Source organism: Microcaecilia unicolor, chromosome 3 (assembly GCF_901765095.1).
Source record: "Microcaecilia unicolor chromosome 3, aMicUni1.1, whole genome shotgun sequence".
NCBI lineage: Eukaryota > Metazoa > Chordata > Amphibia > Gymnophiona > Siphonopidae > Microcaecilia > Microcaecilia unicolor.
Window position 1 is genome coordinate 42,807,164 of NC_044033.1, and position 24,166 is coordinate 42,831,329.

General features: G+C 38.3%; 1 protein-coding gene across 2 annotated transcripts in view; it reads right to left on the minus strand.

Annotated features, from left to right (window-relative positions):
* PSME4 (proteasome activator subunit 4) overlaps positions 1-24,166 on the minus strand; it is a 363,943-nt gene that overhangs the window by 223,023 nt on the left and 116,754 nt on the right. For both annotated transcript variants that reach the window (XM_030195844.1, XM_030195843.1), the window contains 4 exons: positions 23,808-23,871; positions 22,153-22,227; positions 18,145-18,267; positions 11,603-11,695 (listed from right to left, as the gene is read on the minus strand). In XM_030195844.1, coding sequence (XP_030051704.1) covers positions 11,603-11,695; positions 18,145-18,267; positions 22,153-22,227; positions 23,808-23,871 — 355 coding nt within the window. The remainder of the gene's footprint in view (positions 1-11,602; positions 11,696-18,144; positions 18,268-22,152; positions 22,228-23,807; positions 23,872-24,166) is intronic.

Genomic DNA, 24,166 nt, shown 5'->3' on the forward strand with positions numbered 1-24,166 from the left:
GTTACAGCAAAATCTTTTTGTATTTTGGAAGTGAAGTATTGAAAAAATTTTTCACTAGATTCCAAATAATCTAATGCTGATAACAGGCATATACTGAGTTTAGGACTGTTACGTACAATCATTTCAAAACACTATGAAAAGTAAGGAAAGCCAGTAGAAATGCTTTACACTTAATAATCCAAGTTACAGCAAGAGAATCCTTACAACAAACACAATTAAACCTGAAAAAGAATGTTATACCTTGAACTCTTAACCTGTATTAACAGTGAATAGTTTCATATCATATTTAAATGTTTGGTTTTTTTTTTTTTTTAACCTGCAGAGTGAAGATCTAGCTTCACTTCTGTAAGTTATAAGATCTGACCAATGGAAGGTCACACACCAAGAGCAACATATAGTTCCACAGAATGTGCTATTCCACTTTAAAAATAAGACATTTGTACACCAGTTTGTCAGACTGCTTTGACCATGAGTGTTTTTCACTTGTGAATGTATGAATAGTACATGAATTAAAATATAAACTATATATAACCACTTGCTATTTCTCCCAAAAAGCTGCACTGACTTTACAAAGGTCTTAAAACAGAAAATGTGCAACTTTGAACTAATTTGACTTTATAAATAAAAAAATGAACATATAAACAACTTAAAATACTGTTTTCCTGGATAATGACAGAACTTATAAAAGTTATGTATTACCACTTACAGTGCAAGGCCTACCTGTATATAACCCACCTTAATCACATGCTGCTATGCCACTGTCAAGCTATCACTAAATTCAACTGGTCCACCTGCTATGTATTGGCTACTTACTGCTTCCTGCCCCTGTGCTTGGCAGACTTTGAACTTTTTGACAACCTTTTCCAATGTAATCTCAGTTTGTGGGCACTAGCAAGACCTAACTTTTTATTCAACCTGCCAGGCAGGAGAGAGGACTAACGAATGGTCGCTTCACTGGCTTCCGATCAGATACCGCATCCAATTCAAGCTTTTCCTCCTTACTTACAAATGCACTCACTCTGCTGCTCCTCACTACCTCTCTACTCTCATCTCCCCCTACGTTCCTGCCCGTAACCTCCGCTCACATGACAAATCCCTCCTCTCAGTACCCTTCTCCACCATTGCCAACTCCAGGCTCCGCTCATTTTGCCTTGCCTCACCCTATGCCTGGAACAATCTTCCTGAATCCCTACGCTAAGCCCCCTCCCTACCCATCTTCAAATCCTTGCTTAAAGCTCACCTCTTCAATGCTGCATTCGGAACCTAACCTTTCGAACATACTGTATAGGTTGCCCCTATCTGTCTGACCTATCAGATTAACTGTACATTTGTCTTTTAGATTGTAAGCTCTTCGAGCAGGGACTGTCTTTCCATGTTAAATTGTACAGCACTGCGTAACCCTAGTAGCGCTTTAGAAATGTTAAGTAGTAGTAGTAGTAGAATGGCACAGCAGCCAGATTATGGGTCTCATTCCTTAACGGTATATATATTACTGGGGATAAATATTTAAACTAGAAGAACAGATCCCAAAACTATATCACAAAAAACGTTCTTCCTTTAAAATATTTAATTTCTTTTATTACAATACATATATCACATAAAACCACTTATACTATGTAAGTTCCGGAACTTGCCCAGTCACACCCTTCACTTCACCACCCATTCACATAAACCTTGTGTGGGCACATTTCTATATATCCACAAACTGTGTACATGCTCCCCAATTGTTGTTTCCTCAATTTCAAATCTTCCACTTGTGTCTTAGATATTGTCCTTAAAGGTTCAAATTATAGTCCTTATAAATCATAAAAATCTTCTAAATCACATCAAGCAGGAGCACAATGTTCACAACAAAGTCTCTCCAGCACTCTTCTTGGAGTAGTGTTAGTTCATGAGAGTGAATCAGTGCAGTGTGTCAAGGGCTTCCTGGAATTTACATACTGTTAAACCATTGTAAGTATGTCCAAAGCACATTACCACTGGGAGATAACAAAAAGAGTTGCACACATCACCCGTAAGAGCTCCACATCAATTAGGAAATTGTTCTTAACATTGCCCATGTCAAAATATTTTTTTTACAGAACCATTTATGAACTTTAACTCAAAAGATATGTGATGGCTTTCCCCAATATATCTTGCTAATACATTTTTAGAGACATTTTTTTCCAGAAACATGCCCAAATGTCTTTTGACCCCTGATGGATTAGTCACCTTCACCACATCTTCCATCAACAGATTAGCGCTAAGAAAAAAAAAATACTTTCTCCATGTATTCAACCATTCCCTATTTAACAGTTCCACTCTGTTTATGATTTTACAAGTTTCTATCATGCAGTATCTTAATCATTTCTTTTCAGAGCTGTAGAACCCTAACCCAATTAGCCTTCCATCACAAGAGAGATGTCCAATCCCTTTTATTATTTTTGTCACACTTCTCTGAACTTTTTTGATATGGAGACGACCAGAACTGCATACAATACTCATGATGCAGATGCACCACAAACATACGGAAGCGTAATGATATTCTCAGCTTTATACTCCTGTCTTTTTCAAATAATCCCTATCATTCTATTCTCTTTTGCTTGCAGTTACAAAACTGGAGCCTTTTTAAAAATTGGCATTTCATTGGTTGCCTTCCAATATTCAGGTGCATAGGATGACAAGAATTGCCATGCTGAGCCAGATCAAAGGTCCATCAGGCCTAGTATCCTATTTCCAACAGTGGCCAATGAAGGTAACAAGTACTTGGCAGGATCTCAAAAAAGGGACAGATTCCATGATCTCCTCAGGAATAGGCACTATTGGTACAACACCTTGAGTGTATTTTATTTAGGCATGTAATCAAGTTAAATAAATAAGTCTGCCTTAATGGACTATGAACTGTTCTTCCAAGAATTTGTTCAAACCTTTTTAAACCTAGCAACGCCAACTGCTGCTTTTTTTTTTAATCATATACTTCAGAAAAATTCCCAGAGCTTAATTATGTGTTGCGTGAAAAGATATTTCCTGTGATTTCTTTTTAAATGTACTACTTAGTAAATTCAAAATATATCCCTTAGTCCAGTGCTTCCCAACTCTTTCCTGGAGGTACACAAACTGTCAGGCTTTCAGGATTACCACAATGAATATACTTGAGATAAATCTGCATATACTGCAGACCTACTGCATGCAAATCTCATACATATTCACTTCTGTAATACAAAAACCCGACTGACTAGGTGTACCTACAGGAGAAGGTTGAGCAGCACTGTCCTAGTCTTCGTACTTCTTGAAAGAAAAACAGCTGATCTGTGTTCTCCCATTCTACTCCAGTTGTGATTGTAGAAAGTTCTGTCATATGGTTATCTTTCCTCAGTTGTCTCTTTTCCAACGTAAAAAAAATTCTTCCTTCTTTGCCTTTCCTCATGGGGGAGTTGCTCCATCACCTTTATCATTTTGGCTGCCCTTCTCTGTATTTTTCCTAATTCCACTATTTCTTTTTTGAGATGCAGCAACCAGACCTGTATACAATAATCAACATGCATCGCACCATGGAGCGATATAGAGGCATTATCATATTCCTAGCATCATATTTGAAGTTTTTTTTTCCATGAGCAAAGGATTTCAATGTATTGGCCATGACACCTAGAACCTTTATCTAAGTATTTTATTTATTTATTCCAGGCACTTGGTATACCGCTCGTCCTACACAAAGGCATAAAGCAGTTAATCAAAAAAAAGTTTAAACAATATTGCAGAGGTGATGCGAGACCCTAGTTGCGCGCAGAGCTCACAGTGTAGGTGGATACCTAGGGGCTCATCAAGAGGTAAGAAAAGTAAAGCAGAATGTAGGAAAGGGACTAGGCAGATGTGGGGAATACAGACAGAAGAGAAAAGGTGTGTCTTCAGGGCTTGTCTGAAGGTTGCAATGGTGGTCTGGTTCCTGATGTGTAGAAGAAGGATGTTCCATAACTGAGGACCTAGATGGCTAGAAGAAAATTCGCAGGTGAAAGAAAGACAAATACGTGCAGGTGAGAGGAGAGCAAGGTGGTTATTGCCTGCAGAGAAGAGACAGCAGAAGGGGTGTAAGGGATAAGGAGGTTGTTAAGGTAAGCAGGGGAAGATGGAGCTCTGGACTAACCTAGCATCTTATAAATGTAGATTAGGTTTTTCTCCGTCTTGCGACTCACTGACTCAATAATATAAAATTTCATCTACCATTTGGATGTCCAATTTGAATAATTTTGTGTCATCTGCAAATATGATGACCTCGCTCACTGTTCGTTCCCATTTCCAAATTATTAAATATATTAAAAAGCACCAGCCCAGTGCTCTACTGTTCACCTTTCTTCACAGATAGAATTGATCATTTAGCCCTACTCTGTTTGCCAAACTCTTTCTGGAAATCCAGATATAGTATATCAACTGGTTCACCTTTATCCACATGATTATTCACACCTTTGAAACAAATAGTAGCAGATTGTTCAGCTAAGACTTCCCTTGGTGAAACCTAAGTTGGCTTTAGCCTAATTAAACTTTCAATACTTTTTGAATATCAGTCTGTGCAAAGCTTTAGTGAAAAATCAATATCCAAGAGCTCTTGATTTTTCACTAAAGCTTTGCACAGACTGATATTCAAAAAGTATTGCAGTGATCAAGAACAGACAGCAAGAACACGATTGGACTTGCACAAACTCCACCTAAGCTAAGTAGCTGATATGCATTTTAGACCTTTTATTTTCCATTAATAGAGTATGAGAACCAGGTTTTTGGATAAGGAATATTGCTTTTCTGCTTAGCATTTTGATTAGGATGGAGGTAGGATGTGCAATGATGTACGTGTGGTGTTTATACACATTTTGAACCGCCAGGTTCACCAAAAAATACACCAAAAAAAAAGAGCACAAACCAATATTTTATATAAACATATTTTACACATTTATTATTTTTTCATTTTTTATTATTTTTTTGTGGTTTCTGTAATAGTCTATCAGTTAAAATTTAATGCCCAAAAGTGTAGAGTGATGCACTTGGGGTGCGGAAACCCAAAAGAGAGATACCGGATAGGAAAGAGAGATTAGTAAGCTCAACTCAGGAGACCTTGGGGTGTTGGTGTCGGAGGATCTGAAGGTGAAGAAACAATGCGACAAGGCGACGGCTGTGGCCAGAAGGATGCTAGGCTGCGTAGAGAGGGGCATAACCAGCAGAAGAAAGGAGGTGTTGATGCCCCTCTACAAGTCGTTGGTGAGACCCCACTTGGAGTTCTGCGTTCAGTTTTGGAGGCCGTATCTTGCTAAGGATGTAAAAAGACTGGAAGCGGTGCAAAGAAAAGCTACGAAAATGGTATGGGATTTGTGTTGCAAACCGTACGAGGAGAGACTTGCTGACCTGAACATGTATACCTTGGAGGAAAGGAGAAACAGGGGTGATATGATACAGACGTTCAAATATTTGAAAGGTATTAATCCGCAAACGAACCTTTTCCGGAGATGGGAAGGCGGTAGAACTAGAGGACATGAATTGAGGTTGAAGGGGGGTAGACTCAGGACTAATGTGAGGAAGTACTTTTTCATGAAGAGGGTGGTGGATATGTGGAATGCCCTCCCGTGGGAGGTGGTAGAGATGAAAACGGTAATAGAATTCAAACATGTGTGGGATAAACACAAATGAATCCTGTTTAGAAGGAATGGTTCCGTGGAATCTTAGCGGAGATTGGGTGGTGACACCGGTGACTGAAAACAAAACAGGAGCTGGGCTGACTTCTACGGTCTACGCCCTGATCATGACTGAATAGATAAGGGATGGGCTGAAGTGTAAATTTAAGGGGCTTCAATGTTAGCTTCAGAACTTAGTACAAGAACAGAACTGGGCAGACTTCTACAGTCTGTGACCTGAGAAAGGCAAGGACAAATCAAACTCGGGTATACATATAAAGTATCACATACCATGTAAAATGAGTTTATTTTGTTGGGCAGACTGGATGGACCGTACAGATCTTTATCTGCTGTCATTTACTATGTTAGACTTTAATGATAACCAATTACTTTAACTTAAAAAGTACCTGACTTAAAAAATAAATCGCATCTAATGTTTGAAAATATAAAATATATCACATCTGCATTTAACAGAGACGACTATATTAATATACACTACAAAGTTATTTGGTAGTGAAGATCAGTATTTACAGCACATAGATATGTGTCCTATTTCTACTACATCACACGTTTGTCATTTTTGTTACTAGTAAAAGGAGTAGTGTAATAAGCATGGCTCTCCCACAAAAGTACAGAAGGACGAGGATTGTAATAAACAAAGCCTTTATTCTTCAAGACCTGACACAGCACTGTGTTTTGGTGTAAAGCCTACATCAGGGGATTTTTAGCACTTTGTTCCTGCGTCTCATGCTGACCCCCACTATTTTTGGATTTCGTCCTTTTAAAGACTGTTATCCTGACACCTCAATGTTCATCACTGATTCCCTGTTCCTAATACGTGGAGTGACTTTGTTCATTGAGCATATTGAATCCTTTCTATCCCATAAAGAAGAAGTTTGGTCACAATATTCACTTTATAATAGATCATACGTGACCCCTGATGCAGGCGCTGTGCGCCAAAACATGGCCCGTGTCGGGTCTATACTGGAATACTGATTTTGAAAAATAAAGGAACTGTGTCCTGTTTCTGAAGGCTCTTGGTGCTTTTTTGCTGTATTCAGGAGGAAAGGAAAACAGAGGAGAGAAGCTGGACACAGGGAAGGAAAGGAACAAGGACACAGAGAAGAGATGCTGAACATGGAAGAAGTATGTAGACAGGGACACAGTGGGGTGATGCTGGAAAGATGGATAGTGGATATAGCAAAGAAATGTCAAAAGGACAGAGACCCTGGAAAGAGAGTTAAGAAAAAAAAAACAGAAAATCAGAAAAAACAGACCCCGAGACCAATGCATCAACAACAAGGGTAGAAAAATGTACTTTTTGAGAATTTATTAATTGTTATATGTCAGCTTTGAGAAATGTACATCTCTGATAGTAATACCAATAGAAACTGAAATGTAAGCTACGACAGGTTTCTATATAGGTCTGGAATGTGTTTGTTTTTTTGCAGGATTTATTTATTTATTTTATTTTCTAGAATCTGAACGAGTTTCTGGGACAGATGGTATTATAGGGGAGGCATATCTTAATTTTTCCACCCAGAACCCAATCAGTCCTAGCCACACCACTGCACAAAAACATATGTTAAGGGGGAAAGTAGGGTTGGATCTATAAATGAGAACCTAAAATATTTAAAATTAGACTGTAATGATACCATTTGTGGCCAAGCTGTGGCCATAATGCAGGAAAATTGACAGTCACCATAGCAACTCACAAAATGGCAAAATAATTTAAAAAAAAAAAAAAATATATATATATATATATATATATATATATATATACACACACATATATAAATTTATGAGATAATATTGGTAATGATAATCACTGATTTAGAATTTAAACTACTACTATTTAGCATTTCTATAGCGCTACAAGGCGTACGCAGCGCTGCACAAACATAGAAGAAAGACAGTCCCTGCTCAAAGAGCTTACAATCTAATATAATACCTGCACTGTTTGTAATTTTCAAAGAAATTTTGTTCACACCACTTTTAATCAATGGACTCCTATTTTATTGACTGGATAATATATGTTTCCATGACAATTGTCTATTATCTTTGTGTGCAATACACATTCCCCCTCCCTCTTTTTTTTTTTTAAGAATAACGGTTATACATTTTGTTCCTTTGGATATCTATACAATACTTTTTAAGGGCCCTATTTACTAAGCCATGCTGTAGGCTTGCAAACTTTTTAGCGTGTGCCTTAGTAAACAGGGCCCTAAGTTTTTGTGACCTTTTTAACCTGTGCATTTGTAAATTTAACACAACAGTCTTTAAAGACAAAACATTATAAACTTATTTTATTAATTTATTATACAAAAAGGGCAACTCTGTGTAAGGCACACCTGCAATTAAACACATCTGGTACACTTATCACTTATATGTGTTTCTGCTCAAAGCACTATTAAGCTTGTAATATAATTAGCACATTGTGCAACCGTGAAGGGGTTGTACATGTGGGAGAGGAATGGGCAGCAATTGGGCAGCAACATGAGCAGCTTACAGAATGTTTTAAGTTATACACGTTGACTGATGCATCTAGGTGCACACCCACTTGCAACTGCCATTGGCTTGGCATAAGTGGCCGCACCTTTTTTTTGGCACGCCAATGAAGGGTTGTGCAAGTATTCTATAATGGAATCAGGGCACCCTGATGCTGTTATAGAATTGGTACTCCCAATGCTGCATCAGGGCACCAAAAAGGAGGAGCCAATTTTAAAAATTACCCCCTAAGTTTCTAGGTTTAAGTTTTTTTGAATTCTACATCAGCAATTTCTATAATGTTACCAATATTGTCCCATAAAATTTTTTTTTAAGTTTGTTACTGTGTGAGTTTCCATGATGACAGTCAATCTTCTTGTTTTACCACAGGAAAGATACTATTTAAGATGACCGTAGTGTTGTGGAAAATGTTCTGATTCGGTTGAGTTCTGGCCAACTGGTATTATTACAATCTTATTTTTAAATTTTCTCTCAATAAAGTGTTCTTGTGAGCTTTTTATCAACTATCGGGCATTGATGCTACATTGAAGATATTGGGCTTTACGCCCTTTTGGATGCATGTATAGATAGTCTTGCTTTAATCCTTGCACAATTATTTCTGTATGAATGTACAGTGAGAGAATAGTTGCAGTCTTTCATTAAGGGGGGGGGGAGGCAGTTATCAACATGCGCTACCATTAAGATGTGTTATTTTACCATTATCCTCAGTTATTAACAACTAGGTTTCATTAATTAAAATTAGATGTGCTGAATGAGCACATATCAGTGGTAAAACAACACATCATTAACAGTAGCCCACATTAATAACCACACCCCTTAGTTCTGTATTTTGGTGCTGTAATGAAATGAAGAAGCATTTAGAGAATAGAGACCAATTGCATTTTCTTTGTTTCTTGTTTTTATAAAATTAATTTTACCTCTGAGGCAAGCATGAGGCCAAGACATGGCCACGTTGGGTTTTAAACATAGCTGCATATTAATCTCGGTTAATTAATCATACTTAATAAAATTAATCACCCCCAGGTGGGGAGAGGTTTACCACTAACAAAGGGTAAAGTTTGAGTTTTCCGCTGAAGTGGCTATAAGAACCAAGGCCACAAGGGGTGCTGAGAGGGAGAACTGGTTTCTATGTTCTGACCACTGTAGCCTTATAATTAAGTATTCAGGGAAGGATGGAGGGGTAAAGGGTAGGATGCTTTGTAGGGGATAAAAAATGAGATTCAAAGTAAAATTAGTTGCCCCACCCTGCACTTCCCTCCCCCTTCCAAGCTGCTTTGAGAGCAGTAGCAGCGCAACCTTGTCTGTGCACTACCTGTTTCAGAAGCACCCTTTGACCTATTGTGCCCCAAAGGAAACAGGAAACTGCATCAGATGGGTGATAGGAGGGGATAGTCCTAATTGAGATTCTAAAGCTTTAAGTCACAAAGTTTCCCAGCAAACTGGTAAATACGGCATTCTAAAATGTTTCTTTCATATTAGGATACAGCTAGGATTTCCCTCTACTTTATATGGAAAATGACCAAACAAAAGAGAGGTAAAGCATGAAAAACTACATACCAAATATTCAAGGAATTATGAAGGTGAAGTAGACAAGATTTTCAACAAACTATAAGTAATATATAGAAGAAAGCAAAATTATCCAAGACCTCAGGAAAAGGGGGAAGTGGTGAATGGCTGGAACACCAAAGAAATTAAAAAGTCAGGTGACAAAAGGATCTGTCTCTTGATTTTAAACAGCAAGAAATCATCCAAGCTGAAATACATGAGAGAGTCTAAGCAAGAAAAGGATGGAAAAAGTTAATGAAAGAGACAGAATAGAGGTATATAAAATAATGAGTGGAGTGGAACAGGTGGATTTGAAGCGTCTGTTCACGCTTTCCAAAAATACTAGGACTAGGGGGCATGCGATGAAACTACAGTGTAGAAAATTTAAAACAAATCGGAGAAAATGTTTCTTCACCCAACGCGTAATTAAACTCTGGAATTCGTTGCCGGAGAACATGGTGAAGGCAGTTAGCTTAGCAGAGTTTTAAAAGGGGTTAGACGGTTTCCTAAAGGCCAAGTCCATAAACCACTACTAAATGGACTTGGGAAAAATCCACAATTCCAGGAATAACATGTATAGAATGTTTGTACGTTTGGGAGGCTCGCCAGGTGCCCTTGGCCTGGATTGGCCCTTGGCCTGGATAGGATGCTCGGCTCGATGGACCCTTGGTCTTCTCCCAGTGTGGCATTACTTATGCACTTATGTAAAAAAATAAAATAAAAGGTCCAGAGATCAGCCACAGAAAAGTAGTATGAAGCATGGTAACAGCTATAGGATGCTCAAAGTTTAGAATGTTAAAATTACTTTCTGACACACATGAACAATAAATGCTGACTGAACCACAGCTACCAACAAATTGGTACATACTTACTCTGCTGAGTATTATTACTTAAATATCATCCAGCTCAAATATAATCATGAGGTCTATGGTGTAACTTTTATTGCACCATAGACCACATGATTATATTTGAGCTGGATGATATGCTAAAGCAACAGCATTTATTTTAGAGTGCCATCAGAAGCAAATTCCAGATTAAACAAACATATCTTATTTAACAGTCTGTGAGAACTAAATAAATTCACATTTCAATGACCTTGTTCTGCTTAAACTTACGCCTGTTTACTAAGCCATGCTAGTGGCAATGCCAACACAGCCCATTTAAAGTGAATGGGCTGTGTTGGTATTAGAACGTGGTTTAGTAAACAGGGAGTTAAGTTGTTTATAAATAAATAATTTTCCTTATTCACAGACATGAAATATTTCATTTTTCATCTATCAGGGTATCCTGCATATTCCGAGTTGCTTTATCTAGAGATAATTAAGTAATATTCCATGTTGATTCTTAAAGTCTGGTACCTATTGATAGACAACAGTTCTCTTCGATTAATTAAATATGGGTAAGTTAAATCAGTAGTCCACAAACACTTTGCAACAGTTAGGGGGACATTGTTAACATTCTGGATTTTTACACTCTTAATATTTGATTTTATTGTTCACTTCTTTGTGCAGCCTTTGGGCTGTATACAAAAACTTTCAAGTAAACATCCTATTCTATTGTGATACATCATTACTAAAACCTAGCAGATTGCCTTTCAAAAGTAAATTAATGATGAAAGTTTCATTTTCATTGCCTTTTCTGAACGATTAAAAGCAAAAATATGAATGCTGATTTCTTAAAGAAAGTCCCCTGGTTCCTTTTCAATTTCTTAAATATGACACCCAAGTTTTCTAATTTATTTTTAGAGGAGGAAATTACATGGTATTCTGAAACTTGGGATCCTGAAAAAAGTAACATGAAAAATGTCTATTAAAATTAGAACAGTTGTTTAATCAGTGTACATTACACAACTAATCTTTGGTTTCAGGCTACCTCAAAATCCTTCAGCTATGATTAAGAAGCATAAAGTTACTCACCAACCAACGACCATTATTTGAAGGATGGTAGAAAGATGCAATGCTATTGAACAGCCCAGTCAAATGCTTCTGCACAGTTTTACTTGGTCCACCCTGCCCAAAGAAAACAGTATCTAATCAAACATTTGCCTAAAAGGAATCAAATGAACCACATTACAGAAGAAAAATGTTCTATATGAAAGCATTTCAACCCACAAAAACCACTTAATACTAGCATGATCCTCAAATCTACAGCACTATTATTAAACAATGTTATATACCCTCCAGAAGGAAAATGTTTTTTTAAAAAGGAACTGTAGGTCCAAAATAAATGTCTACATTTAAAGGCCTTCTTTTTAACTCCTTATGGATATCTTGCATTCAGATATGTTCTTTTCCCGCAAATCAGCTATCTATATCAATTGCCCCTCTTTATTGCCTCTCCTCAGCACTATCCACACCTAGAATTACACTGTTTGGACATTCAATAAATCAATTTTCTTGAATCACACTTAAATTTATCTACACTCTTAGCGACCAATACATAAAAGATATGCGTGTGTGTAAAACAGTGGTTTAAACCACAGGCACCTCATAGACACCAAGCTTTGCCTGGCCTGAATATTCATTAGATCAGTAAGCATAAACTGCCTCCTTAGTGTGCAAATCTCTCTCATGCATATTCATTGTGGATATCCTGAAAATCTGATTGGCTGGGGTTTGTGAATCATTGCCCCAAAAGACATATGCACTGCATACCACTGCCTGCATGGCTAAAGCTGATACTTCAAAAGACTGCTTAAGTAAAGAGTCCAACTTTCTATCTTGTATATCCTTACATGCAATACCCTCTTTCTACTAGTATTGTAGTCTTCTTTGTTACTGCTGTTACTAATGCATCTACCTTAGGTTGCTAACGTTTTTTTTTCTGCAGGTACCCAGGGATATGGTTTCAACGTAGCTTTTCCTACCCTTAAACTAGCTTCTAGGGAATCCCACTCAGCAGATATCACAGACTGAGTAGCCTGATGCAAAGGAAAAGATAGTGTGGGTTTTCTCATGCCCTCTAAAATAGGAGCCCTAACAGAGAGCGACTCCTCAGGAGAGGTAACAGGAATTCTTAAATTTCCAAAGATTTAGCAACAACAGAAGAAAGATCTTTTCTCCTGAAAAGGCAAACTATAGTGGGATCATCTGCTTCAATTACCAAGATTTCTCCCTCCAACAAAACTGATCCACTATAGATGGAGCATTGGAAGCCAGCAAAATCTCAGTGTGAGAAATTAGCCTGTGTGTTGCATCAGAGTAATCTAATAAGTCCAAGGGCTTTCTTTATGAAATTCTTTCAGACTTTCAGGCAGTGACTCAGAGGTATAAGGCAAAGGTCCTATATTCTGAACCCCTTGAGAACATTTTTTCTTTTTTTTTTTTTTTTTAATGATAAGTATATTAATTAATTTCAAGTTCTTACAATCAAGTAAAACTTGTACAGAAAAGTTTTGCACTATTAATGAAAACTTAAATAATTATGAAGAAAATAAAGTTATCCAATAACTATCCTCAAGTCCACTACTTAGGATCCAAGAATACATGTGGAATTATTGGAGAACGGCGGAGGTGGTCCCTCTTCACAAAAGTGGTGATAGGGAAGAAGCTGGAAACTACAGGCCGGTAAGCCTCACTTCGATTATTGGAAAAGTAGTGGAAGCGATGCTGAAGGAAAGGATAGTGAATTTCCTGCAAGAAAATGAGTTGCAAGATCCGAGACAACATGGTTTTACCAAAGGGAAATCGTGCCAAACGAATCTCATTGAATTCTTTGATTGGGTGACTGGAGAATTGAACCATGGACGTGCTGTAGACATAATCTACTTAGATTTCAGCAAGGCTTTTGACACGGTTCCCCACAGGAGGCTCTTAAATAAACTGGATGGGCTGAAGATAGGACCCAAAGTGGTGAACTGGATTAGGAACTGGTTGACGGACAGGCGCCAGAGGGTGGTGGTGAATGGAGTTCGCTCGGAGGAGGGAAAGGTGAGTAGTGGAGTGCCTCAGGGATCGGTCCTGGCCCCACGTTGGATTCAGAAACTGAATCCATCGAAGCAGATGCTGTACCCAAGTCCACTTGGTGGTTGCTGTGAACGGATTCCTCCCGTTGGATGCTGTGGTTGATGTCAAACAGGCAGCTGAGATAGGTGATGCCTTACAGGTGGCAGCAGAAAAGCTGTCAAAGGGATCACCAGGAGGCATTCTCTGTAGAAAGAATCAAACATGGAACCCTAGCATGGCAGGCAAAACAGAGAACCGCTCTGACAATACAGGTGGAAACAGGAGGAGATACTAAATAGGCATTCAAGCAAACTAGTGTCCAAAAAGGTACCACCACAGATGGGATATCCTGACTGCTGCAAAGAGCTTTTTTTTTTCGTAAAACACAAAGCCGTTGCAACAAAGCGTGGACCACAAAGGCAGGTCTCTGACAATGGAACCTAAATGCCAATCAGTCATCTCCTGTGACCTGGAGGAGCAGAAAACAACCTTAAAAGGTCAGAAGAATTGTGCCCTGCAGAAGCCTGACAAAAGGGCTGAATATCATAGAAAAAGATATGGCAGAAGGCACCACTAAATGAAACTTTGAGAGTGGACTCCAGAGATAGGAGCAGAATAGCTGCACAACAAAAGGCAAGTGCAAACAGCAAAGGCGGCAGACCACCAAGACATGCATAAAATGCTGCAACCAAGAGTATCCCAGAAGGGTGGCCACAATGTGTCACTTAGGTGAGAGGTGGGACTCTGCAACCCCAAGGGATGCAACTCAGAAACCTCACAAGAATGGGTAACCCAGAAGGCTGTTGCTACTATGTAACTCAGAAGGGTAGCGATCACTCACCACTCAGGAGTGCCAACTGCCTGCAACCCAGGAGATCACTGAATGGACAAGGCTGCCAAGAACATGCATCACAGAAGATGAGCTATAGCCCAGAATTTGGCTGAGAGTATGCAATCTCGAAGGAGGCTGCATGATAAAGACCAGAAATTGGCTCGTATTACCTCGAATAGCATACCATAAGGAATGCAGTCCAAGAAGAATCCTTGAGGAATTGTGAAAACCTCAGTCTAAGGTTAGCTGTCAATGGCAAGCTCAGCACTAAACATACCACTAATGGTGAAGATCCCAAGAAGGGCAACAAAGCTGATGAAATGAGCTAAGGGTGAAGGGCCCATAGAGTGGTGAGCTGCCATGCTCTTTTTTTTTTCTCAACTGAATAAACACCACCGCTCTGTGAAGCAAACGAGCCGAAGTGCAGAAACGAAAGTTAGAACTAAACTCCTAACATGCTGAGATATGAGAAAAAAACAACCAAAGAGCGGTCTAGAAACCATGTAAACAGCCCAGAAGCTAACAATGGAGAGTTCCCGCTTTCTGATAAACCGTCGGGAGCCCAAAGAGAAAAAAACTGGCAGGAGCACTTACCTTCAGAGGAAGAAAAGCGCTGAAAAGTTCATAAGAGCCCAAAACAATAATCCATCTCATCTAAAAAGACATGTTAGTCTTTAGCCTCAAGAAACTCCTTAGGAATGCAGAATAGCGAAGGGGAGGGATCTGGCACCACCAGGTGTGGCCCAGCTCCATTCAGGCAGGTTAAATATGAAAAGGAGCTCAAGTCCTCTAAGAGGTGCCCCCCTGCTCAACTGACACCCAGCAGAACCGGGTCAGGAGCTGGCTGAAAAATCACAGAGATGCTGCACAATCCATCAACCATCTGCTTGGAGACAGATTGTGTCACCACCCTATATGGGAGGAGGAAATGCTTGTGAAGCTAGGGATGAGGCACAGGGAGGCGGAGGGGGGGGGTCTTCTCCTCCCCCAGGGAAACAGTGCAACTACACAGGTCATACAACCCTAAAGCTGGTCCCCACTTACAAATAATTCCTATCACATGTAAAACTCACTTTGGCTTATCACTCCATATGCTCTAATTGTGTCTACTCAGTTCCAGAGTTTTCCTTATTCTGCATGAATAACTTCTCCGATGTACGGCTAGCCATTTTCCTCAACATTTTCAAAGAGAGGCTGAAATTTCACTTTTTCCCCACCATTTTCAAACCACCTTTTCTTTCAATCAAAAGATATACAGCAGCTTGCCCATTTTACCCAAATTTTTTCCAATAATCTTTAACTATTAACAAAGTGCCTTATATTTATTTATGTAAAGGTTTATGCTACATACTACTACTAATCATGAACCTATAGAAAAAAATTCCACAATAAGGTATAACACAGCTGTTTAAATACATGTCTAAATAGAGTTTTAGTTTAATTATGCAGTAGTCATTTTAAAAATACAGTTCACACAAAACTATCTTTCCCCACAAAATTAAAATGAGTATCTTAGTTATCCTATATCATATGAAACAATCAATTATTTCCTCTGAACAAATTTAATACAGCAATAAGCCTCCCAAGAACTCAGCTACTTGAGAAGGTAAAAAAAGATTTCAAATAATAAAAACTCTAACCATCAGTGCCAGTCACAGGATAATTCATTCACAAAACCACACTGCTTCTACTTCGAAGAACATGCAAATGTAATGAAGGGTTTCTGCTATTTTGTGTCCATAAAAAAATTCTTAGTAAATAGGATCCTAAATTGGACCATAAAAATGTATAAATACTTGATCAATGTCACACAGGGGCCAATGGACAGCAGATAATGCCTGCTTAAAGGTATCTCGATAACCTTCAACTAAATATTCAGCAGACGTAGCCAGGTCAGACCTAAATTTATCTGAAGTCAGATATTTCAGCAGCCTATTTACCCAGTTAAAATTACTACTACTACTTATCATTTCTATAGCGCTACTAGAGGTACGCAGCACTGTACACTTGAACATGAAGAGACAGTCCCTGTTCAACAGCGCTTACAATCTAATTAGTACAAAAAACAGGACAAAGCAGAGATAAAGGAATATTAAAGTGAGGATGATAAAATAAAGGTTCTGAACAAGTGAATAAGGGTTAGGAGTTAAAAGCAGCATCAAAAAGGTGAGCTTTTAGCTTAGATTTGAAGACAGCCAGAGATGGACGCATAGCATTATAACACTGATATTCAGCATTATCTGGCAAAATTCTAAGAATGACCTCAGCGCACCTCTAACTCCACCTCAATATAACCAGATATGTTCTGCAAGGGTTTGGGGTGAGAAGGGTAGATCTTTAAAAAGCCAGCATCTGTCCTGAAAATTCCCAAAGTTATCCAGACTGATCTTTTCAATATTGGTCCCACACTGAGTGATAGGCAAGAGATGTTTGCAGTTCTCTTCATTATCACTATCCTATAACACAAATCTTCCATATCTAGTTTTAGTCATAGTGAAGTTCCTATTATCAGACATTTATGTTTACAGTTTTAATATGGAGGGTCTTGAAGTTCCAGATTAAAACAAAAACAAAGAAAAGAATGTTTCTAATAATTTTAAACCAATAGAGGAGTACCCTAATAGAGAAGGAAGTTGAGAACTAGAGAAGCCAGAATTCAGTTCCCATTGCTGTACCTTGTGCCACTGAGCAAATCACTTAACCCTCCATTGCCTCAGGTACAGTCTCAGACTGTAAAACATCTGGTGACAGGTATAGTACCTGAAAGCAACTTGCTTTCAACTACTAATGAAAAAACATGAGCTAAATCCAACTGTAAGCCCGCTGGAGCAGGGAAATAACCACAATACCTGTAACTTACATTGAGCTTGGATTTTGAAAAGACAATTAAAACTGAAGAAAACTACTTCCAACACTGCATATCAGTATTCCGATGTCTACTAGCAAATTAAAAATCAAGATGTGGTATAGTGTGGTTATAGTACCAAACTAAAGGCTTGATGTATAGCAGTTTTCTTTTTCTTTATAGGGGGGAAAAGCTTAGCACACAGGGCCCCAATATTAAAAACAGAAGTATTTTCTGATTCTTTTCTGAGTAACACTCGCCTGGGATGGCTCAGATATAGTAGATCCTGCCTGAAGGCAGAGAGATGGACTAGATGACCTCTTGAGGTCCCTTCCAGCTCTATTCTTTCTATGATTCTATGAAACTGCAAAAGAAAAGAGCTCTGCTATAGAAAATAGTGAAGACAAAAATCAATATGCTTTAATATGAGAAGGTAGATTAATGAGGAATCAACAAAGGCAATGGTGAATGAGTAAAAATCATCTAGAAATCCAAACGGAAAAAAAAGCTACACTTGCGAAGGCGTAAACAATTACAATTTGAAGAATTGCTGAAATCAGAAAAAAAGGTCACAGGTGACCAGCAGAGTCAGTGTGCCTGATGGCAGGCTGCTATTGTAGTAAAAAAAGAAAGCAGTAAGTGCTTTGATAAAGGGAAACAGCATCTGACAACAGTCAGGTCATGCCAAAAGCCATATTAATAATACAAATGGCCAGAAGGAATTCACAAGCAGATCCTTTTCTTATTACTTTTCAGAATAACTATACATATTTATCTTTCTCTACTCATTTGTTCCCATCACTCGCTCTCAATACACTAAGACATCAAATTACAAACCATCATGGCGGTGACCCATATTACTGCATGCCCTATGTCATAGGCGTTGGTTAAGAATCTGGGAACCACAACTTGATTGGTTCCCACTGGAAGATTCAAGCTTCTCAGAATCCTGGTAAAAATCTACAACAAAGAAAACACATTAAGAATTTCATTTAGTGAAAAAAAAAAAGTTATGTTTACAATAAAAGTATTCTTGTGCATGTGGCTTATCTGAAAAACTGCTTTTGCTTTATGAATTTGCTTAATCTGCACAAAATGTTTCAAACGTCTGTAAAATCTACAACTTCATATTTTAAAGCAGCCCTTAAACTTGCCAACAGACAACTCAGCTAAGCTGAACACAGCCCTGTGGGATATAGCGCTAAACTACTAAGTTGTTTTCTTCTTAGACAGAACAGAACTAAATTTGAACACTACAATGCACATACAAAGCCATCTTAGTTTATTCTAGAGGTTTCTTCTAGGTGTTGTGCCGCTAGCTGTTCTCTAGCTCCTCCTGTGTTTTCCATAGAACTGTTTCTCTGATAGGACTCAGAAAGAAACAAGCATGGCCTTAGTGTTCACTAAAACCACAATTACAAAGAGAACAACTGTTTAAAAACTTTTTAATTGAAAGCTATTTCACTGCAGAAAGATATAAACTGTTTATATCCTACAGAAAGCATTCCTGTCTAGCTATTTTTCAGTCAGGGTGCTGCAAATGGTACTTTAACCATGTCACTGTGACTTTAGTGGCCAAATTTAAAAAAAAGCCCTTAGAATTCTGTGACAAAATCCTAACACATTTTTCTAGGAAATCAAGTAACGTGGATTGGAGGGGAGAAGAGAAAATAAAACATTTACAAAGACTGTATTTGACAGCTACACCAGAGGATTACAGCAATGCAATAAATATACTGCATTGCACATATTCTCTGGAAGGCATAGGATAACCAATCCTTTCAGTGGACTGCCTGAAAAAGGCATTTATTAAATTATTAAGAGGTCCTTTTACTAAACTGTGTTAGGCGCTACCATTCATGCATCCCGCAGTAACTGCTGAATTAACCTGTGCTAATCTGGACACTAAAAAAATGTCATTTTTTAATTTTTTTGTAGGGGGGAATGTCAGGGAGGGTGGAGAGTGGGTGTTACTGCGCTAACCAGTCAGTGCATCCACATTACCATGTGCTAATGAGTTAGAACACGATTAACATGAGAGCCCTTACTGCCTAAAAAAAAACAGGTGGCCGCAAGAGCTCACATGGTAATATTAAATACATACATACATACATACATATACAGTGCAATCCATCTGGGACCAAAGAAATACATGCGGTTAACCGTTGTGACCCAAAAAAGAAGCTTGACATCTGATAAACATATGTACAGTACTGTTTATTAAACATACAGTATACAGTCTCCGTTAACTGATGTTAGGCTTACTTGAAGTAATCAGTCATAGTCCTCTGTACACTCGTGTCTGAGTTCCATAGACTACGTCCGTCAGATGGTAAAAACTGTCACAGCACTAACATCCAATGGCCTCCAGATAGGCCCGCACGGTGTTGAGCCTCTCCAGCGCTCTTGCAAAAAGTGACAGGAGGTTGTTGAATTTCGTCAGCATGTGCCTCGCTGTTCATTTCTTCATATGTTCCATCATCAGGCGTTGTTGCCTGAGTGTAGGCGCATATCTCGACATCAGTGCTGTCGTCAGCTGTTTGTAGATCGTAATCAACAGCTACGTAGTGATGAAACTCCTCTTCAGTAACACTGGCTGGGATGTCAATAACCTGTTCACATCTGACGCATTTGCAACAGCTGCATCTGTTTTGTCCCTCTCCACATCCTTAACAAAGCTTGCCCGCTTGTAGAAGTTCACAATGGTTGCCTGTGTAACATGATTCCAGGCTTCTTTCTGCATATGTAGGGAATACAACAGTGATAGATTACGAGCCAGTTCAACAGCACTTTTATCCTTGCCAGTCTGGTCATCCAAAATGCTCATCAGACGACGTAGCACAAGAGCCCGATAATGTTGTTTGAAATTGGCTATTATGCCCTAATCCGGTTGGATCAGAGAGGTAGTGTTTGGTGGCAGGAAGACCACCTTGATGTTAGACAGCCTGACATGATCACTGCGTGCAGCACAATTATCACAAAGCAACAAAATCTGACGCTTTTGTGCCCGCATTCTAGTGTCTAACTTCTTTAGCCACTGCTTCCAAATTTCCCCAGTCATCCATGAATTTGCTTTAGCCTCGTATGACACAGAAAGTCGCTTAACATTCTTGAAGCAACGGGGCTGTTTGCTCTTTCCAATGACGAGGGGTTCCAACTTCTCACTCCCATCCATATTGCAGCAAAGGAGGATCATCAGTCAGTCCTTCGACGTTTTACTTCCTGTAGTTTCGGCTTGTTTGAATGCAAGTGTTCCATCAGGAATCGCTCGCCAGTAGAGTCCATTTTTGTCAGCACTGAAAATGTCACGCGGTGCAAACTCGTTCAAGATGGTAGGAAGAACTAAAACAACTCAATTTTCAGCACCGAAGTCATCAGTGTCTTGTTTTTCACCATGCTGTTTCTTGAATTTTATGTTGTTCCTCTCCTTCCATCTTTCCAACCATCCAACAGTGGCTTTGAATTCAGTTAGTCCAAGACTTTCAGTTTGTTTTCTAATTGTTTAAGAACTTCTGTTCGTTCAGCCAGTGTTAAAGTCTTACAGTTGCGCAACGACAACGATTCCAGTGTACACTCTAACAACATTCTTTCGCTTATTCTGCCTGTGGCAGTTAACCAATGAGATTTCAAATTTACCGCCCCTTTGTCATGCGCCAATCGGCTTCCATATTCTGTGCGCGTGCTTATGCGGAGTCTTTCCTGCAGAGGAGCAGTCTTAAACCATGCATATAAGCGAATCTTGCACTTATCAGTGGTGCGCTAAACCAGTTTGTCCCCATAGCAATTGATGGCGCCAAAAACGGGACCGAAGTACGGCATGCAGTTAAACAGAGCATGTGCTTATCCGACGTGCCCTTAAATGGAGTGCACTGTATATATATATATATTGTTTTTTTATGGCAACATTAGCACATGGCCATGCTAGGAATTATTAGGAAAGGGATGGTAAATAAGAAAGATTACTACAATGCTTCTATATCGCTCCATAGTGTGACCTCATCTTGAGTATTATGTTCTATTCTGGTCATCATATTTTCAAAAAAAGATATAGTGGAATTAGAAAAAGTTCAAATAAAAGCAACCAAAATAATAAAGGGGATGGAACTCCTCTCATATGAAGAAAGGCTCAAGAGGTTATGACTCTTCAGCTTGGAAAACAGGCAGATGAGGGGAGATATGATTAAGGTCTACAAAACCCTGAGTGGTGAAGAAGTAAATCTATTTTTTTTTACTCATTCCAAAAGTACAAAGACTAGGGGACACTCAAGGAAGTTACATGGAAATACTTTTAAAACAAATAGGAGGAAATATTTTTTCACTTAACAAATAGTTAAGTTCTGGAACTCTTTGTCAGAAGATGTAGTAACAGCAGTTAACATATCTGGTTTCAAAAAAGGTTTGGACAAGTTCCTGGAGGAAAAGTCCACAGTCTGCTATTGAGACAGATATGGGGAAGCTACTGCTTTTCCTGGTCTTGGTAGCATGGAATGCTGCTACTATTTGGGTTTCGGTCAGGTACTTATGACCTTAACTGGCCACTGCTGGAAGAAGGGTACTTGACTAGATGGTTCATTGGTTTGACCCAGTATGTCTATTCTCATGTTCTTAATTCAAAAAAATTGAAAATCTGCCATTTCACAGCTGTGGCAAAAATGGCCTTAGGATGTGGGAAAACCCCACGCAAGGGTGTGCTAAAGCCTGTTTTTTGCCACAGCTTAGTAAAAGGACCCTTAAGTTCATTACACATGGCATTTTCTGAGGCCACATCAAATATGAAGTAGATTACATAAGTGACAGTATTTTGCAACAGAAATAGAAAATGTAAAAATTGATAGAACTATATACCTTTGGCACATATGGATCCCAATCTATGTACCCAATGTTATCAGTAGCCAAGCGAGCAAACAAGTTGACTAAATGCTAGAAGAGAGAAACATATTTCAGTATCTACATGCTTTAACATTTACCCAGCAGAAAGTTAGTTTCATCATTTCCCATAGGCATACTATTAAAACAGCTACCTTTCTGTACAGTTAGGACAATACAATGACTTAATAATAATGAAACCCACCATGACTGTTACAATTTAAAGTAGATCGATCAAGCAGGTAGCATGAAACGGTTGCAGTAAAATTTGGTGACTATCATTATCTATTACTGTTTGTAGCTAGTTCCCAGAACAAAAGGTCATAATATTGAGGCAAAAATAGTAAAATTAAGTCAGGAAAACATAAAACAAAGTATAGAGGATCCATGGTTGTCAAAAAAAGGGAAAGTCAGATCAACTGGGCATATGACTGATTCCCAAACCATCCAAAGCAAGTCAGCTTTCAGCAAATCTACACTGAATATACATGAAATATTTGCACACATTTGAGGCAGCACGTGCACATATATCACGTACCGTATCCTGGTTGGGGTGTTCCAAAGGACAGGTTTAGGCACCACTGGTAAAGAGCATTCTAACAGAAGTAAATCAGGCCGTCTACTTGAACCATAGGTTCTTTTCCGTCATCATGTTCTCCATTTCTAGCTAACTCCTTTCTGTATGTCACTCACTTTATTTTTTTATGTACCCATAACATGCAATTACAATTACACAGCTCAAGTCTATCACCATATTGAAGTCCATTATGAATGGTAAAAAATGTTTATTGTTTTACTTATTTTAATATCAAACATTTCTTGTATGAAAAGATTGAAAAAACAAGAATTAAACAAAACTTTATAAATGGCTGGTCTATTCTTTGAGTGACCAATGTGTTTGTGGAAGAAACAATGAAGCTAAAAGTTTACTCCTTTCCTGTCCTTAAGCTTTCTTTGAGGCATTTAGACTCCCTGTTTTTGGGTTCAAAAATTAGAGTTTTCCCTGATTTAGCTAGAGATACTCAACAGAGACGTAAGATTTTTTTATCTTTACGCCCTAGAGTTAATGCTATAGGCGCAGATTTTCTTCTAAGAATTCCATGTGTATGTAGGATAAAATTTCAGTCTAAGCAATATCAATTTTTTGACCCAAAACAGCTGGAAGATTTCTTATTAAGCAGAGAAGAGGTTAATGTACAAGTTTAGTCACATATGCAACACTGTATGGCAGAGCTGAGTTAGCCGCTTGGGAATCAAGCTGTTCTTTTTGATATAAAATGTTTGGTGTTATATTGTATTTCCTAAAGTCTTGGATCAATTACCTAAATTGTGGGCGTTAGAATAGAATATTATTTCGCAATGTTAATTTGCAGACTCTATTTGATTTTTTGTAATTTCCATATTTGTGTATTATCACTCATAAGTAAATATTATGAATGTTAAAATTGATAAATAAAGAAATTAAAAAAAAAGTTTACTCCTTTTTATATATGGGTAAAAGAAAAGCATCTAACAAATTAATTAGTGCTATTACATTGGATAATAATTTTAAAGTTCTTCAAACATATAAACTACAATAAAATCTTCAACAATTTTAATTTAACTGCTATAACGCAAAAGTAAAGAGTACATACCCCTTCCCATTGAGGAAGATTCTGAACTGAAGTCCAAAGACCCATTAACTCATCAAACCAAAGCCTGCAAGAATAAAACATATTAAATATACTAAGTACAGTTAATTTTTTTCTCTTTCAGATGGTAAATGTTATTTCATAATTTTTATCACACTGAAGAGTCAAAGGACAAGGTACGCTGGCCACAGGGAATTCAGTAAAAAAATGAAAGCAGAATAAAGAACATTGGCTCAGGCTGACTCAGAGTGCTGCCAAAAGTGAAATGAAAGTATCTCATAGTTTAACTAATAGTCAAAGCATTTCAATGAATGTACTTGCCATAAGAGCCTGCTCCACTCCAGCATAGGGAGTATATACAG